This window comes from Chenopodium quinoa, unplaced genomic scaffold (genome assembly GCF_001683475.1).
Source record: "Chenopodium quinoa cultivar QQ74 unplaced genomic scaffold, ASM168347v1, whole genome shotgun sequence".
Classification (NCBI taxonomy): Eukaryota; Viridiplantae; Streptophyta; class Magnoliopsida; order Caryophyllales; family Amaranthaceae; genus Chenopodium; species Chenopodium quinoa.
The window spans coordinates 1372023-1389428 of record NW_018742974.1 but is presented as its reverse complement, the minus strand read 5'-3'; the positions used below and the strand labels follow the sequence as shown (position 1 = coordinate 1389428).

Below are 17406 nucleotides of genomic sequence, written 5' to 3'. Positions count from 1 at the left end.
GACACTTTTCCTGCGTACCGTGTCACAGTGCTGACTGTCGTGACACGGTGAAGTCTACCGTCAAACGGTAGAAAGCCCCGTGTCACGGCACTGTTCACCGTGGCGCGACAGAACATTCCGTGACACGGTGCGCAATTCCAGGTCAGTTTTGTGATTTTTCAGATTTTAATCGATTTTTGGTCCATACTAATTACTATGTGAAAATAAAAACCCTCGGTCATGGGTTAAACAAAAGAGTAAACACATGAAGGTTAGCACCAAACAATCACATAGCATTTAGGCACGATGATGTAAAAAAAGTTCGCAACCTAGAGTCAAGATCTATGTTCAACTATTGGTCAAGCTTTGGGTATCAAAAGGGTACCATGGTTAAGAGTTTGGACGGGTTAGCACGGCAGCCTCCCTTGAGGGTGTATGCCAACGGGCGGCTCCGTGAGTTCGTGATGAAATCGAACTTGACTCCATGGTTTGGGTGGATTTAATGACTCGGATGAACCCTTATTGCCATGAGCGTTTTTGGGTTGATAGAGCTTAAATCCCCCGGGGCTAAGACGCATGTAGAACACATACGTTTTTTTCAGAAAAATCGCAGGAAGTTGACTGTGAGGAGAGAAAATAAGCCACCGGACTGATTTTAAGATTGTCGTGACACGACAAAAGTTCCCGTGCCATGGTATTGTGTACCGTCAGACGGTGCACTGTACCGTGACACGACAAATTCTGTCGTGGCATGGCAGTCAGAAGATCTGACTGGTGCCCTGTTTTCCTTCGTGCGCAACCAAGTTATTTAATTTTTCCTACGGGACAGTCCTGAATGCGACGTTAAAACGTCTATGCAGATGCAAAAATGCCAAATTAATCACAGGAATATTTTTTCAAGAATCTTTCAAGTCTCATCCGCTCATCTTAATTAAATATCGATCACTCAAATCGATAAATAACCAAGAATCCTCCCCGGTGGAGTCGCCAAATTGTAGGCGTCGTTTGAAGTGCGCCTACGTTAAAGCATGTGTGAATATGCTTGGCACTCATAGGAAGTGGGAATTGACATAATACGATTAGGGACAAATAAAGTAGGGAGCCGCCAACAAGTTTTTAAGGAACTTGTAAAACGTTCACGGATCATAAAAGGCAACCACGATAAAAGGACAACGAAGGCAACAACGATTGACCTGTGAAGGTTACACCCCATTCATAATCCATGAGATTACTAACTCCATATGGTTCGAAACCACGAAGGAGGATCGGGGATGATGGTACGAAGTGAGTCATGGAGTCATAGTCACCCGTATTGGCCTCTACTCGATTCTTATAGTGAAAAGTGATTCCTGCGATCTCAAAGGCATACAAACAAAATATTCAATTTGCTCCAAACTATCATTAAGCTAAATTGGTTGAATATTAATGCAACACATAATTCTAAAATATTTGTGATCACTTGAATTAATAACAAGATTAAAAAGGAACCTAAACCGGTTGTCCAAATTATCTTATTAGTCGTGATTTTCAATTACATATTCCCTTTAAACATGCAATATGGTGATCATAAATATAATAGAATAAACATTAATATTGGAAGCAATTTAGCAATAATTCCAACAATATAAAATCGTTAGAAAAGTAATAGAAATAAGAGGAACATAATTCTTACTTTGATTCTGTTTGTTTGCAACTACAAAATAATAAACGAGTTAGTAACTTCAAGGAAATAATAATAAAACAACAATTAAATTAAATTAAACAAACACTACAACAATTCACCACTTGTGCCACGAATTATGCCACGGGAATTCTAAATTCGTGGCATAATTTGATTTTGGCACGGGAAAAATTAAATTCAATAATAAACTTGATATGACAATAAATATTATGCCACGGGAAAAATGATGTTTGTGGCTAATTGAAACTAGTGCCACGACTATATGTTTTTCCTATGGAAAATAAACATTTATGCCACACGTATTTATATTCCTGTGGCAAGAAGACAGTGATGCCACGACAATATTATTCTCGTGGCAAACAAACACTTGTGTCACGGGTATTTTATTCAATGTGACAATCATTATAACACTTGTGCCACATCAAAATTTATTTATGTGGCAAACATATGTTAATATAAAGCGACCATATTTCTTTTAAAGAAAATAAACTTAGTCTAATGATAGGAATCTTACGACAAAATTTCTTTTATTATGGTTAAATTTACAATTAGTTTCAAAAATGAAATACAAATTAATATGTAAAACAAAAAAAATTACAAATTCTTTCAAATAAAATTGTTGGTTATGCACTATTATAAATTTTTAACCATATGACATTTACCCAAATAATATTCAAATAAATTTGTTTAAAACATGTTGTATCTTATAATTATTGATTATTTAAAAAAAACAATGTAGTGTAAAATTGCCAAAAAATATTTTGTTTTGCATTTTATTATTATTATTAATTTTTGTTTTTTTTTTAATTTGAACATTTTAGAACATTAGCTTAGTCTTGTCAAATTGATGAATATATTTGATATTAAACGTCATATGTTACAATAATTCTGAACAAGTAGAGCAGTACCAATGCAAAATACACTAGTACACTTGCTACGGTTTTATTCAAGCCTTTTGCTCTGGTTTTGAACCGCAAAACTAGGAGTAACACATAGGAACATGTATTTGCTACAATTAAAAATCATAGCATTTTTTACCTGATTGCTACGGTTTTATAAAAAAAACATAGCCTTTTCTTATTATATGATACGATTTTAATGTGCAAATAGTAACCCAAAAGTTTTTTTTTTTTTGTTAGCATTTTTAAAGCTTAATTAATGTTGAGATAATATCTTCCTTGGGTCCCATTTTCTTCAATGTATTCTCCTTCCATAACCTCTTACATGTACATGAAGAATTAAAGTAATAAGAATCCAGGTCAGATTTATATCAAGTCAATAAAACATGGTCCATTCCTTTTTCTCTTTTTTTTTTCTTTTTTTTCCTTTTTTTTTATAAAACCCATAAAGGGGAGCTAATTAGATATATCAAGAAGAGCTACATCAAGAATACGAGAGGGAATTACATCAAACCACATTCATTGACCCACTTCCCTATGATGAAACCGGGTCAATTCACGAGCAACCCTATTCCCACCTCGTTTCACAAAAGGCCACTAAACAATAACAAAGTTAGTGCAAAATAACAAAACATCCCCTAAAATTAAAGAAAATTCACTATAGCCAATCTCTTCGCTCTTCAAAGCTTGGAAGACCTGCAAACAATCACCCTCAACTAAATTTTGGGCACCCATATTCGCAGCCAGCTACAGCCCCCATCACACGGCTTTTGCTTCAGCCACCCTCACGTCCCACTTCTCACTGCCCTGCTAGACCCCTGTAGCCATAACTTCACCAAAACCATCCCTGATCAGTACCCCAAACCACACCCAAAGTCACTACAAAGGCAGCATCAACATTAACCTTTAAGAGTCCTGCATATGTTGTCCAATCGACAGCAGCCTTCCCTGAACTAACAGCAGCAGCACAGCAAAAACCAGGCTTGGAATTTCCAGTCTTTATAGCATAGCTCAGCACTTCCCCATAGTCCCTACACTCCCCCTCCATGATCTGAGAATTCCTAGCACCATAAATAGCCCAGCAAATGGCTATAAAGTTTGCTACATCACACTCATCCATATTCAAAAAACAGGATTCCTTAATCCGTCTTCCCTTCTCACCTAATACAATCAATCAAAATAACAAAATCAGAAACAAAGAATTGAAAAAATCGAATCCAAAACACAAAAGGGGTAAATTACGAAGAAGATTCGGGATACAAGTAGCCCTAATGATGATCTACATGCACATAGGAGTAACCTTAACTTCGCCACCATAGTAGCTATCTTGAGTGAGTTCTCTCCTGAAAACTTTATTTAGTTCAGCGTAAATGACACCATCAGCACCGAACTTCCGGTTCTTGCTCATCTGAGTAGCCATTATAGCAGAAACCAACTTGTTTTCTTAAAAGACCTAACAATATAGCACTCCTGAAATGAACCAACCATGAAATTCAGAACTGAATTTCAGAACTAATTTCAGATCACAATCTCTCAACTGATTTCAGAACACCGTCTCAGAACTAAATTAGAAATAATTATCAGGACTTATTTCAGAGCTGAATTTCAAAACTGATTTCAGAACTGAAATTTAGTACTGATTTCACAACTAAAAAACAGAACTGATATCTTGAAATGAATTTCAGAACTATAATTCAGATCTGATTTCAGAGCGGACAATCAGAACTGATGTTTAGAATTGATAAGCTACAGAATTTTGAAACATATAGAACTGCATCTTAGGCTGAACTAAAATACCAATGTTCCAGCTTATTGCCTCATAATAACCTGATGAATTCATCATATTTCTCCTTCTTCGGGAACAATTTCTTCACTGCCTTCAGGTAAGCTAGGGCATTGTTGGTCATTTATCTCTATGGTGTAGGTGCACCAGCCTCGCCACCTCTAACCATTTGAGGCTGCCCCATGATTCAACTGCCAAAATTCAGCTTTTAATTTATGATTTACAATAGAACTGCAACAGAACTAAGATTTTGGTATGGTTTTTCTATTTGCAGGTATAAATTTGTAGGATAATTAAGCAATAAAGAAACACTAGCCATAACAATTCACTTGATTAATAATTCAATTAACTTTATGAACATCATCATCTCTCAGCTTTTAATTTATGATTCGAATCAAGTACAACAAGCACACAATAGTGCGACAACAAGTGGTCAGCAGCAATTTTAGCACAAAAACAGGAAGGGATGAAATAGCAGGGTAGCAACAGAGGGAAATATTAGGGAAGCAAAAACATAACGACTGCATTCTACTATCAAATAAATTGAGTATTAGGGGGCAAAGAATGGAACAGGGTATTAAACTAGTTCCAGACAGCAGAATGCAACTCAAGGTAAGGCGAGCCATAGAAATGGTCTAGAGTCCATTCATTCATAGCATAGTGACATACATCTGAGACAGATCAAATAAAAAAGTTTGGTACATTTCACCCTAACGGACAGGGGGATACTCATTATCCAAAACATTCAAATGTAGCATGTAGAGTAGACTCAATACCATTCCCACAGTCACACACACCGTGTAAGAGAGAAAATGCATGTAATGTAGCCTTTCTCAAACTGCTTAGAAGTCCTTACAGGCCCTCCAAAGTGTCTAAGCTAATTTCTATTATGTGTCCATTTTTCCATTTATCATCCACAAGAAGGGAAAAATAAAACCTTTTACAAAAATATTAAGTACAGATATTATATGTCTAGTATAAACAATACTAATACTACAGAAATGCATATTTTTTCCAAGGAAATGCATATCCTGTTAACTTCACTAATTCAACACAATTTCCAATTACCACATCGTGGTTCAATCAATGTATAGGTCTCTTATATGATAAGCTGCTGCACAACTCTCACTAGAACTTTTATTGATGGTTGAAATACTAAGAAGAAATTAGAGGGTATATGACGTTCCAAGCAATTAGACAGAATCAGTAGATATCATAATTAATGTATAGCTCCAGAAGAAAAAAAAAATTAATATTTTTTTAATATCAAATATTAAACCCAAATCAGATCCGAACTCAAATCTCACAAAAAAAATGCAAAATATATTGAACACCAACTAAATCAAATAACTATCAATAAATAGCTCAACATTCATCATAGTCCATTGAAACCCATTGAAACCCGAAATGTTGATTTGAAACCCATTGAATTCGAGTTCGAGTCACATTATGAAATCAGCTAATTGACGGATGATGATGGATTGAAAACAAATTTCACAACCCATTGAAACCCGAAATGATATTTGATATCACACATATATATATATTATTATTTTTTTTCTTAAAAAAAAAACCCAATAAATAACGTTAATTGATTTACATAAACATAATTTCAGAGAGAAATTAAATTTCAGATATAGGAGAGAAGGAACTTACCTGAGAATTTGAGATTTCCCACTTGAGTCTAGAAGAGAGTAGTTGGGTTAAAAGCTTGAAATTGGTAGAGAATAGAGGATGGAGTAAAGAACTGGCTTTCCCAAAAAAAAAAAAAAAAAAAAATAAAAAAAATGGAGTGAAGGATGAAGAACGCAGGTTGAGGAATTGAAGCTGTTAGTGTTTGTTTTACACCCTTTTTCTTAATGTTTTTTGTTTTTAATTTTGTTTTTGATTTTTTTAAATTTTTTTATTATAGATTAGTTATATTGAGTATTGTTTTGGAGGGAGTTTTACCGCCTAATGTTGATGAGTTTTACTTTAGGGGTAGAATTTCACACAAAATTTTCAACCAAGATAAACTCTTTACTGATTATGGAGGTAAATTTCCCTCCTACATTTTACTTGTAGCTTTGTAAAATTAATTTTATTTTTATTTTTTATTGATTAGAACTTTATTTACAAAATTATAATTTTATATTCGAATTGCTCACTGAATAGATATACGATAGTATGATATGAGACAACGATCCTAATATGGAGAATTTGCTTACGAATGTTTTTATTTGATTCAATTATTAGGTATATAGTAGATCTAAATCTTTTTTTAGATGTCGTATAACTTTTATTTATGAACGATTTTATATACTCCCTCCGTGTTTTTTTTAAGTGACACACTTTCCTTAAACAATTGTTTTTTTTTTTAAGTGACACACTTCCTCTTTTAGAAATTCCTTACATTTTAATAATATATTTTCACCCCACTATCCCTTACTTTATCATTTCTCATTCCTTTCATGGTCCGCATTTCTTCTCACAGTCTTTTACTTTATCATTTTTCACTCCTCCAACCTACCCCACTAACATCTTATTTTATTAAATTCAATAAAATCTCCTAAAACTACGTGTCGGTCAAAATGTGTCACTTAAAAAAAACACGGAGGGAGTATAAAAAAAAAAACAAATAGTGTACAACAAACATAGCATTCGATACACATTAATATATCTAAATGTTTTATTTTATAAATATAAGTATAATCTGAAATAATTTAGTGCTCCGTAATAGATATGAGCATTGTTTCGGGGTTTTCTGGTGTCCTGCGGGAGAGTTACAATTTCGAGACTGGAACCGGACGCCTGTACCTGCAAAACAAACGGATGCTCCGGATGATTGGAGATCCGCCTCCGACGGTCAAGTTAGTACTTGATTAAGGAGTAATTAATGCGGAAATTAAAGTGATTGGGTCTCTCTAGGTGAGAGTATTTAATGTGTGTAATCTGCGTCCTCTCCCTTAATGAGGATTAAGGGAGGTATTTATAACCTCGGGAAACGTGCCAATCTAGGTTTAGGTTAACCTTGGGCTGATTGGCTTCCCTCGGAAGTTGGGCCTAGGTGACCGGCTTCTCCATTAGGCATGGAGTATGCCACATGTCATGACATAATAAGTCCAGGGTGGACGAATAAGCGTGTGCCACGTGGCAAGCCCTGAGAGGTCCAACTAGGGGACACTTGGCAGGACCTGATTGGCCCACGTGGCGCATTTCGATTGGTGGGAGCAAAATCCCCTAATAATTTGCCCCTCACAGGTGGCACGTGACTGGTCACGTGTTACCTGTGACAGATGTCGCCCTGTAACAGGCGACGGCCTGCTACAGGTGTCACTCGGCGAGAGGCCGAGAGATTCTCCCGCCAAAATTTTGAATTCTGGAAGTGACCCTTCGCCTTCTCACTTCGCCTATATAAAGGAGTGTTGACTTCGGTCATTTTCACACTTGAAAACTTTGTGAGAGAACATTCGGACCCCTGAACTTGCTTTGACATTTTGGACCCTTTCTGCCTACCGCCTGCTCTGACAAGCCAACTGCAAAGGATTTTCAGAACTTCATCAATCCTCACTCGTTCAGGTAACCGTCGGTTCTCTTACTCTTAATTTTCTCTTTACTTTATTCTTTTTTGAAATGGCACCACGGAAACACACGACACGACCTAGGTTAGTGATCAGCCGGTCACCGGGGACGGCTGAATCTAGGACTAGGAGTGCCGCCTGCCCTTTTCTGGACCCATCTTTGCCCTTTATACAAAGTCCGACTGTATCTGTGTCTATGCAGAGCATGATGGCCAGAACAAAAAAGACTGCCAGGATCTCAAACTCAGACGGCTCCTCCCACAGGGTGCCGATTAGTGAAACATCTGACCAGGCGCCAGATGTGGAAGTGAAACAAAGCGGCTTGAAAGCCGGCAGTTCTGAGGGAGGAGTCAAAGTGACCCCTTCCCATTTTACAGTTGACAATTCTACATTCTCTCCTGCTCCTTTGAAAGGAGAGGAGGCGGGCCCCTCCGGGAGAGGAGAGGAGTCGTCCTCTTCGGACTCGTCAGAGGACGAATCCGAGTCTAGCTCTTCTGGCCATGCTTCTCTGGACACAGAAGAGAAAAACAGTCGCCTACAAGAGGCGAGGCTTTCTCACGCAGTTGAGAAGGGGGACGATTGGGCGGAGCCATCCGCCTCTCACCGAGAGCAAAATACCCCCTACTACTGCACGGTACCTCGGGGTCGGATCACGACCATGCAAGAGAAAGTGGGGAGCTTTATCGCAAACCACACAATGGGCCCCGGCTTTTTAGTGTTCGTGCCGGATCCAGAGGACACAGTCGTCTGGCCGGCTAGTACCAGTTATGATGGCGCCTGCTTTGGCTGCTACGAGGCGGCCATTAAGGCTGGGCTGCGCTTCCCACTACATCCGGTTGTTCAGCGGATCTTGGATGGGTATGAGTTGGGGTTATGGAAGTTAGCCCCGAACTCCTGGGTCAACGTACTCGGCTATGTGGCCGGGTGCGAACTGCACGGGGTGGAGCCGAACTTCGAGGCTTTCGCCTACATGAACTACCTCAGCCGAACCCCTAAGGCAGGCGGTACCGGCTGGTATCAATTGACGAGCCACAGGGGCTACCTCATGACGAGAGGTAAAGCAAACAAATGGAAGGACTGGCGGAGCACCTTCCTTATCATTGAGAGTTCAGACACAGAGCTGAACAAGCGCTTCAACAGGTGGAACAGGAATCTGCCCCTTCTTGCAGGCGGCCGCAGCATGCCGCCTGTTCTCCCCAAGGCTAAGAAAGAGATCCTAGATAAAGGACTCTTCAAAGTAGAGTCGAAGGTGAACTCTACTTCAGGGGTACGAGAGCAAGTACCCCTGCACTGCGTCCCGAGCTTCAAATGGCTCTACGACGAGTACTTTTTGGCCGCCTGTGGCCTCAGCAGTCGGTGCTCAAGAGGTAGGCGGCCTATCGAATACTCTGTTGTTTCGTGCATTTCTTGTTATGACTTTTATTAACTTTTCTATTTGTTTTTGCAGCGGACGCCATGAGCAAAATTACCGCCTCCAAGACTGCGGCGGCCATGTTGCGGGCCTCCATCATGCAACAGTCTTCAACCGACTCCCCCAACAAGGGGGCACCCTTGGTGGGCTTCGAACCTTTCACCCTCTTTTTGGAGTTGTGTTTATGCATATACTGACTCTTTTCTTCTTTTTTAGACGGGCGCTCCAAGAGCTTCTTCTTCCCAACAGCCGGACCCCAAGGCCCGGAGGACGACTGTTGCGAGCTCTCCTGGTTCTGCCAGGAAACATGCGGCGGTTGAGAAACAGCCGACCACTTCTTCTAAAACTCCAGCTGGGCCACCTAGAAGTATGAAATTGTCCTTGTAAATTTTAGACTTGCTCCCTTCTTTACTAGGTCTAATCCGTTTGTTTATGCTTGATGCAGCCGGCCCTCAGGAGCCTGACTTGGTCAAAGTGGCCAAGTCTATGATCAAGGCCGTACCTCTAGCTGAAAGGGAGGCGGTCAGGGGTGTCGGCACCCTTGACCTAGACGGGATTGCAGGGGTCCTTGCTGAGGTATACTTAGCATATTTTTGAGTATTTGAATTCCAGGACGCCTGTTTTCTTTTTTGTTTGGAAACTGACGCTTGTTCCCCTTTTTACTTAGGCCCTACTCCGAGTGAACGGCCTTCGCAAGCCGCTTGACCGGAAGAACAAAGAGGTAAAGGCTGCAAAAGCTATGGCCGCCTCTGACTGTGATAAGGCAATGTTTCAAATTGCCCAAAATGAAGTTCTGACAATTGATATTCTTTATTATCAGGCGCAGGCTACCGCCGCTATCCGGGCTCAGTTAGAGGCGGCCCAGAAGAGGAATAGCGAGCTGGAGGCGACCATCAACAACCTCAAGACCGACCTGAGACCTCTTCGCCAAAAGATGTCCTCATACGAAACCTTGGAGAAATCCTTGGCGAGCGTAAAGGAACGCCTGGTGACCCAGGAGAAGAATCTTACTCAGGAGCTCTCGGAAAAGGCCGAGCAAGAAAAGAAAGAGCTGGTCCGGGAGATGATGGAAGACTCTGCTCAAATCCAGCGCATGACTTGGGGCCGCCTCTTCCCCAATGCCGACTTTGCCTCCTAGGAAAAAACGTACCGCCAGTGTTCTGATAGATATAATCAAGAGATCCTGGCGGCTGCTGAGGAAGAGGCGCTGGAGGAGGAGGAGCAGCCGGTAGTGGCGCTTGTGCCGCTTGGGGGTAATACATCGAAGAAGGATGCAGCTGAAGCCGAGTCCAGCAAAAAGAGTGCTGACCAGGCGGCAGCTGCTAATATTGAAGATCTGCCCCCTTCATAAGCTTTATGTCTTCTTTCCCCGGCCTGCGTGCCGTTTGTTTGTATTTACCCGGCCAGGGGGCCGGGGCTCTGAATATTTTGTCGGTCTTTAATGACCGGCTTCCTTTTAATGAATATTTTTGTTTTGCTTCAAATTTGTTCAAGTATTGAATATTCTGATATCCAATTGTACACTATACCGACTGTTTTACATGGCCGATAGTTGCAGACAGGTACGGATAGTTAGTCACGCCGCCTATGCCCCTGGACGACTGGTTGTCTGTTTCCAGGCTAGACGATCAGTCGGCCATTTATCCAATCGGTATTCGAACCATTTTAAAGACTGGATCCCCTTTAGGCAGGCGGTTCTGTCATTTGTAAAATTAACCAAGTAGGAAAGTGGTTTCCTACTTGTCATGTTTTTAGGCTAGAGACTTTAGGCCGTCTAGGCCGACTGTTCCCCGCCATATTTAATCTAGTGTGAACAGGTGTTGTATGAACACCTTTTTAGTTTCATACTAAATTTTTAAGGAGTGACCAAGTAAACATGATTGTTACCTAGTCGCCAAGTAACTGAGTAGTAGAGGTATCAAGCGGTGGGTACCAGTTGTTCCCCTTTATTCGCCAATGTTTGTTGGCTTTTAACTCATAGGTTGTTAACCTAGCAGGAGTAGTGGTTGAGAGCCCCTGTTTGCTAAAAACAGGCGGACGACTCATACCTTTTAGGCTCCATACTAAGTTTGAGAGAGTGACTATGAGTTAACTTTGGTGTTACTCAGTCGCCGTCACTCCTGCTTGAGTAGTAAAGGTACCAGGCGGCGGAGGCCGGCTGAACCTTTTGATTCGCCAATGTTTGTTGGCTATTAACTCAAGAGGTACCCCCTGCATTTATCCCAAGTAATACAGGCGGTCATCTGACTCAGATGTCAACTGCTACCACTGGTTTGGTTAGTGATAGAGTTATCCTTGTCTCAAAAACGGCTACGTGGTTGCCCTTGGGGACAGTCGTATAGGTGCCGTGTAATTAGTTTATAGAGCAATGTTCCACCCAAAAGGGAGCTGCTCTCTGCGACGAATTTCATCCGGAGGGATGCCGCCGGACGCCTGCTATGATGTTGGGACAGGTCGTATTAGTTTTGAAGATTGGATCAGTTGTCTTGGCGCCTGGTCTGATCATTCGGTCTGTGGCCTTGGTTAGTCCTTTGGTGGACGCAGATGCTAAGTAAGAGGAGGGCAGCTGCCTATTTAGGCACAGGGTCGGCCAGGCCACCATCATTTTTTAGCTAAGTATAGGAGGGTGGTCGTCTGTCTTGGAATCGACTGTATGTCCAGACGGCATGCCCCTATGGTGATAGTAAAATATTCAATGGAGAGTAGCCGACTGTAAAGGTACAGGCGGCATGCCCCTCTGAAGATAGAGTAAAATACTCAATGGAGAGTAGCCGACTGTAAAGGTACAGACGGCATGCCCCTCTGAAGATAGAGTAAAATACTCAATGGAGAGTAGCCGACTGTAAAGGTACAGACGGCATGCTCCTCTGATGATAAAGTGAAATACTCAATGGAGAGTAGGCGACTGTAAATGTATAGGCGGCCTGCCCCTCTTAAGTAAGAATAAAAATTAAACATGGAGAGTAGCCGACTGTTTGTCAGTAGGCATGCCCCTCTTAAGTAAAAATGAAAACTGAGTATGGAGAGTAGCCGACTGTTTAATAGTAGGCGTGCCCCTCTTAGTACAAAATTGAATATTAAGTATGCAAACTTTTATTAAGTAGCCCTTGACTATTTATATCATTCAAAAGAAATATTTCTTAAGATTATCTACATTCCAAGTTCGAGGCAACGGTTGGCCGTCTGGTGTTTCTAGACGGTAGGTACCGTCCCTGACCTCTTCACAGATTCGGTAGGGTCCTTCCCAGTTGGGAGTTAGTTTGCCAGACTCATTAGCCCTTCCAACTGCTTCCATTTTTCTAAGTACAAAGTCCCCCACTTTGAGTGGACGCCTGTGTACTTTTTTGTTGTATGATCTAGTCATTCTCAGGCGGTAAATTTCATGGCGCAAGACAGCATTGCCCCTCCTTTCAGGAAGTGAGTCTAATGCCAGGCGCATGGCTTCCCAGTTTGCCTCTTCGTCATATAGCATTACTCGAAGAGTCGGCTCGTAGTGTTCTATTGGAAGAACAGCTTCCGCACCATAAGTTAGGAGGAATGGAGTTTCTCCAGTCGCCCCTTTTTCAATCGTCCTAATGGCCCAGAGAACATGTGGTAATTCATCCGCCCATAGGCCGCCTGCTCGTTCAATCTTTTTCTTGAGACCGTCTGAGATGATTTTATTAAAGACTTCTACCTGGCCGTTTGCTTGTGGACGGCCGACATATGCAAAGTAGTGTGCAATTCCTTGGTCACCCAACCAGCTTTTGAGAACAGGCGTCTCAAATTGGGGACCATTATCAAAAACCATAGACATGGGAACCCCGAACCGAGTGATGACATTTTTCCAAATGAATGAAATTACATCCTTCGTCTTGATTCCCTTTACAGCCTCCGCCTCTACCCATTTAGTGAAGTAGTCGACGGCAACAAGTATGTACCTCCTTCCACCTGTAGCAGGCGTATATGGACCCAGAATATCCATGCCCCACTTAGCAAACGATAGTGGGCTATGAATGGTAGTGAGGTCAGTAGCCGGACGGTGAATTAGTTTGCCAAACCTTTGGCACTTGTCACATTTTTTCACCATCCCCATCGCATCTGCTTCTAAAGTAGGCCAAAAGTAGCCCTGCCGCCTTGCCCGTTGAGCAAGCGTCCTACCGCCTATATGGGAAGCACAGTAACCAGAGTGAAGATCATCTAGTATCTCTCGCCCCTTTTCTGGAGTAACACACTTTAAGAAGGGTTGAAGGTACCCCCTTTTGTGAAGTTCTCCCTTTATTATTTCAAAACTGGTTGCTCGTTTTTTCAGTGCTGCCGCCTGTTGATGATCATCCGGCAGGGTACCATTTGTCAGATATGCCCTGATTGGATCCATCCAGGTTGAGCTTCTGTCTAAGATTCCAATAGGGTCTTCCTCAATGCTTCTCTTCTCCATTACTTCCCAAAAAACAGTTCGAGGAGTATCACAGGAGGCGGATGATGCTAATTTTGAAAGTGCATCCGCCTGGTTGTTTTCTGATCTCGGCACTTGGGTCAGATGGAAATCCTCAAGGGAGCCGACTGCTTGTCGGACCGCCTGTAAATACTTGATCATGGCCGGATGGGTTGCTTTGTATTCGCCATTGTACTGACTCACTATCAATTGTGAATCGGAACAGGCGTCTATTTTTCTTGCCCCTGCCGCCTTGCACATGCGGATTCCGGCTAGTAAAGCTTCATATTCTGCCTCATTGTTTGAGGCCTGAAAACTGAAGCGTAGAGCATACTCGTACCTGTCGCCCTCTGGCGACTGACATATGACGCCTGCTCCACAACCATTTGAAGTAGAGCTTCCATCCACATATACCTTCTAGACTTGGTTTGGAACTTGAGAGTCAGGAGGACGAGTCATCTCAACAATAAAGTCAGCAAAGGCTTGCCCCTTCACTGCTTTTCTAGGATCGAAGGTAACTTCGAGGCTTTGTATTTCTATGGCCCATTTGATCATTCGACCTGACGACTCCATGATGGTCAGTGGCCGCTTGATAGGTTGGTCTGTATACACGACGACTGCATGTGCCAAAAAGTAGGGCTTCAATTTTTTAACAGCCATGAAGAGTGCAAGACCAAATTTCTCCACTAAGGGATACCTCAACTCGGCATTTTTCAGTACGTGACTGACAAAGTAGACCGGGAGCTGACAGCCGTCTCTTTCAGCAAGGAGAACAGCGCTTAACGCATGATCAGAGACGGCCAGGTACATGTAGAGTACTTCTTTGGGCAAAGGGCTGACCAGCCTCGACAAGGAATGCAAGTGAACTTTCAATTTCTGGAAGGCCGCCTCAGCATCCGGCCCCCATTCAAACCTTGCCTTTTTCTTAATTGCCTGGAAAAAGTATAGGCATTTGTGGCCTGATTGGCTTAGAAATCTTCCCAAGGCCGCCAGACAACCTGTTAACTTCTGAACCTCTCGGATGGTACGAGGCGACTGCATGTCGATGACCGCCTGCACCTTCTCAGGGTTCGCCTTTATTCCTCTCTGATTGATAAGGAATCCGAGAAATTTCCCAGACTCAACTCCAAAGAAACATTTCCTGGGATTGAGCATGACATGGTGCCGCCTGAGTGTGGCGAAATTTCTCGGAGGTCCGACAGATGATCTTTCTGAAGTTTAGACTTGACAATCATATCATCAATATATGCCTCGACATTTCTCCCAATCTGATCAAAGAACACAGTGTTTATCATTCGCTGGAAAGTGGCCGGGGCATTCTTAAGACCAAACGGCATGACCGTGTAACAGTATAACCCCTGATCAGTGACGAAGGCCGTCTTCTCCTGATCTTTCTTCCATAAAGGAATTTGATGGAAACCAGAGTAGGCGTCCATAAAGCTCATCAAAGCATGGCCGGCTGTTGAGTCGACCAGGTTATCAATTTTAGGCGGAGGGTAACTGTCTTTGGGGCACGCCTTGTTTAAGTCTGTGTAGTCTACACACATTTGCCAGGTGCCATTCGGCTTTTTAACAAGCACCACATTTGCAACCCAGTCTGGGAAGTAACATTGCCGAATGAACCCTGCATCAAGTAATTTTTTAACTTCGGCGGCTGCCGCCTGACTTCTTTCTTCGCCATGGTTCTGCTTCTTCTGCCGTACCGGCTTCTTTTTCGGATCCACGACCAGTTTATGTACCGACAGATCATGACTAATGTCTGGCATTTCATGGACTTCGAATGCAAAGATGTCCTTGTATTCTTTCAATAGTTTGTGAAAGTCGTCACCCAGGTCCCTTAGAGCAGTCGTCCCAACCTTGATTGTTCTGTCAAGACGCGAGTCATCTAAGATCAGGTCCGTATGCTCACCAGCTGGCTGAGGGCGGAATTCATCCGACCGCTCCTCTGCCAATGATTGCTATTTTCTGTCTTTTCTTGCGGCCCCTGTCTGGGATGCCTTTCTCTTCTTGCCGCCTGCTTCTTGAACAGGCGCACTCTCCTTGACATTGTCAAGGTCTATTTTTCCACCGCTCGACATAGTGGCCATAACAGTGGGCTTGACATCCGAGAGATAGCACTCTCGGGCCATCCTCTGATCTCCCCTTAGGGACCCGACTGTTTCATTATCCCTCTCAAACTTGAGCAACATAAGAGATGGGATTATAACAGCCTTGGAATTATTCAGGGTTGGTCGTCCCAGAATCATGTTGTAGGCCGAGAGTTCTTCTACTACTAGGAACCGGACTACCATGTGTCGTCCTTCCCCTTTTTCGCCCAGGCGGATGGGTAAATCCACTCGTCCCACTGGGTGGACGACTCCTCCTCCAAACCCTACTAAAGGGTGGGATACCGGATGTATGAAATCAGTCTGATATTTTAGTTTCGACAGACATTTGCTACTGATGAGATCTGAGGAGCTTCCGATATCTATGAGGATTCGGCCAACTCTCTGGTTGGCCACTTTACATTCAATAACGATAGGGTCGTCATGCGGCCCTCTTACCCCTCCTAGATCTTCTTCAGTGATGACAATCTCAGGAAATGAATATTTGGAGGGTCGTTCTTGGTGTACGGAATTTACATATAACCGTCTGATATTGTCTTTGTTGCCCCTAATAGTGGGGCCGCCTCCTGAGAAGCCGCCTGCAATGGTGTAGACGACTGCATCATCTGTATCGGAGCTGTCGGCCTGTTGATTCTTTTTGGTCGACTGCTTTTTCGAGGAAGTGTTCCCCGTAGATTTCTTGACATAAGTGTCAAGGTCACCTTGCTCAGCCAGGCGGTCCAGATACCGCATGAGAGTGATGCATTCATTGGTGTGATGACCAACATCTTCATGATAATCACAGAATTTTTCTTGGTTCCGATTGTTTTCAGAACCCTTCATGGGGACTGGCTTCTCAATTGAGATCCGTCCCTTGATTTCCTTTAGGATAAATTGGTTATCCTTGTTAAACACATACTTTGGGGAGTATGGTTTGAATTCTTTTTTCTTCTTCTGGGACGGCTGTTTAGAGGAATCAGTTGCCCATACCTCTTTTCTCTTCTCGTCTTTGTTTGACGACTGCTTCTGTCGTCCTTCTCTTTTGTCAGACCTTTTCCCGTCTGACTGTTTTACCGTACTACAAAGATCAGTCGCCTGTATATAGGCTTCCGCTTCAATCAAGGCCTCTTGAAGAGTCGCCACTCTCTTTCGGACCAAATCAAATTTGAAGGTCGACCCGTCTTTGAGACCTCTGAAAAAGTCAGTATAGGCTACTTCATCCGGTAACCCTTGAATTTGTATTCTCATCAGGTTAAATCGCCTGATGTAAGAACGAAGCCCCTCCTTCTCGCCTTGCTGAATTGTTCCTAAATCAAGGGTCGTCTTCTTCGCAGGGATGTTCATGGCGAAGTTGGAGGTGAATAAGTAAGCAAGCGTCTTGAAGTTATTTACACAACCAGTCGGCAGGTTGCCGAACCATTGTTGTGCAATTCCTTTGAGAGTCGCTGGGAAACACTTGCACCAAGTGGGATCATCCAACCCTTGAAGGTACATCAGGTTGGTGAATGCCATCAGATGGTCTTCTGGGTTAGTAGTGCCGTCATAGGCGCCTACTAATACATTTTTCACTTTGGCCGGCTGAGCGGCTTCAGTAA

At 42.6% G+C, this 17406-nt stretch overlaps 1 protein-coding gene across 6 annotated transcripts; it reads right to left on the bottom strand.

Annotated features, from left to right (window-relative positions):
• Positions 1–2571: 2571 nt before the first annotated feature.
• Positions 2572–6231, bottom strand: LOC110729231. 6 transcript variants are annotated; one of them, XR_002512856.1, is made up of 4 exons: positions 5999–6231; positions 4357–4533; positions 3860–4029; positions 2782–3720 (listed from the first exon to the last, which is right to left on the bottom strand). XR_002512856.1 is itself a non-coding variant. In XM_021908943.1 (3 exons), exons 2-3 carry the CDS (start codon positions 4400–4402, stop codon positions 3392–3394), a joined length of 375 nt encoding a protein of 124 aa, XP_021764635.1. In that variant the 5' UTR covers positions 4403–4533; positions 5999–6231; the 3' UTR covers positions 2782–3391. The 6 variants fall into 6 exon arrangements, 2 of the variants coding, with proteins under 2 accessions (XP_021764635.1, XP_021764636.1); XR_002512857.1 differs by having other exon boundaries at positions 4387–4533; XR_002512858.1 differs by having other exon boundaries at positions 2572–3720; positions 3866–4533.
• Between the last annotated feature and the right edge of the window lie 11175 nt (positions 6232–17406).

Coding starts and splice junctions, on each gene's coding strand:
- LOC110729231 (XM_021908943.1), bottom strand. CDS start 4,402: ATGATGAATTCATCAGGTTATTATGAGGCAATAAGCTGGAACATTG. Junction 3,721..4,356: donor GGCAATAAGCTGGAACATTG/GTATTTTAGTTC, acceptor TGATTGTATTAG/GTGAGAAGGGAAGACGGATT.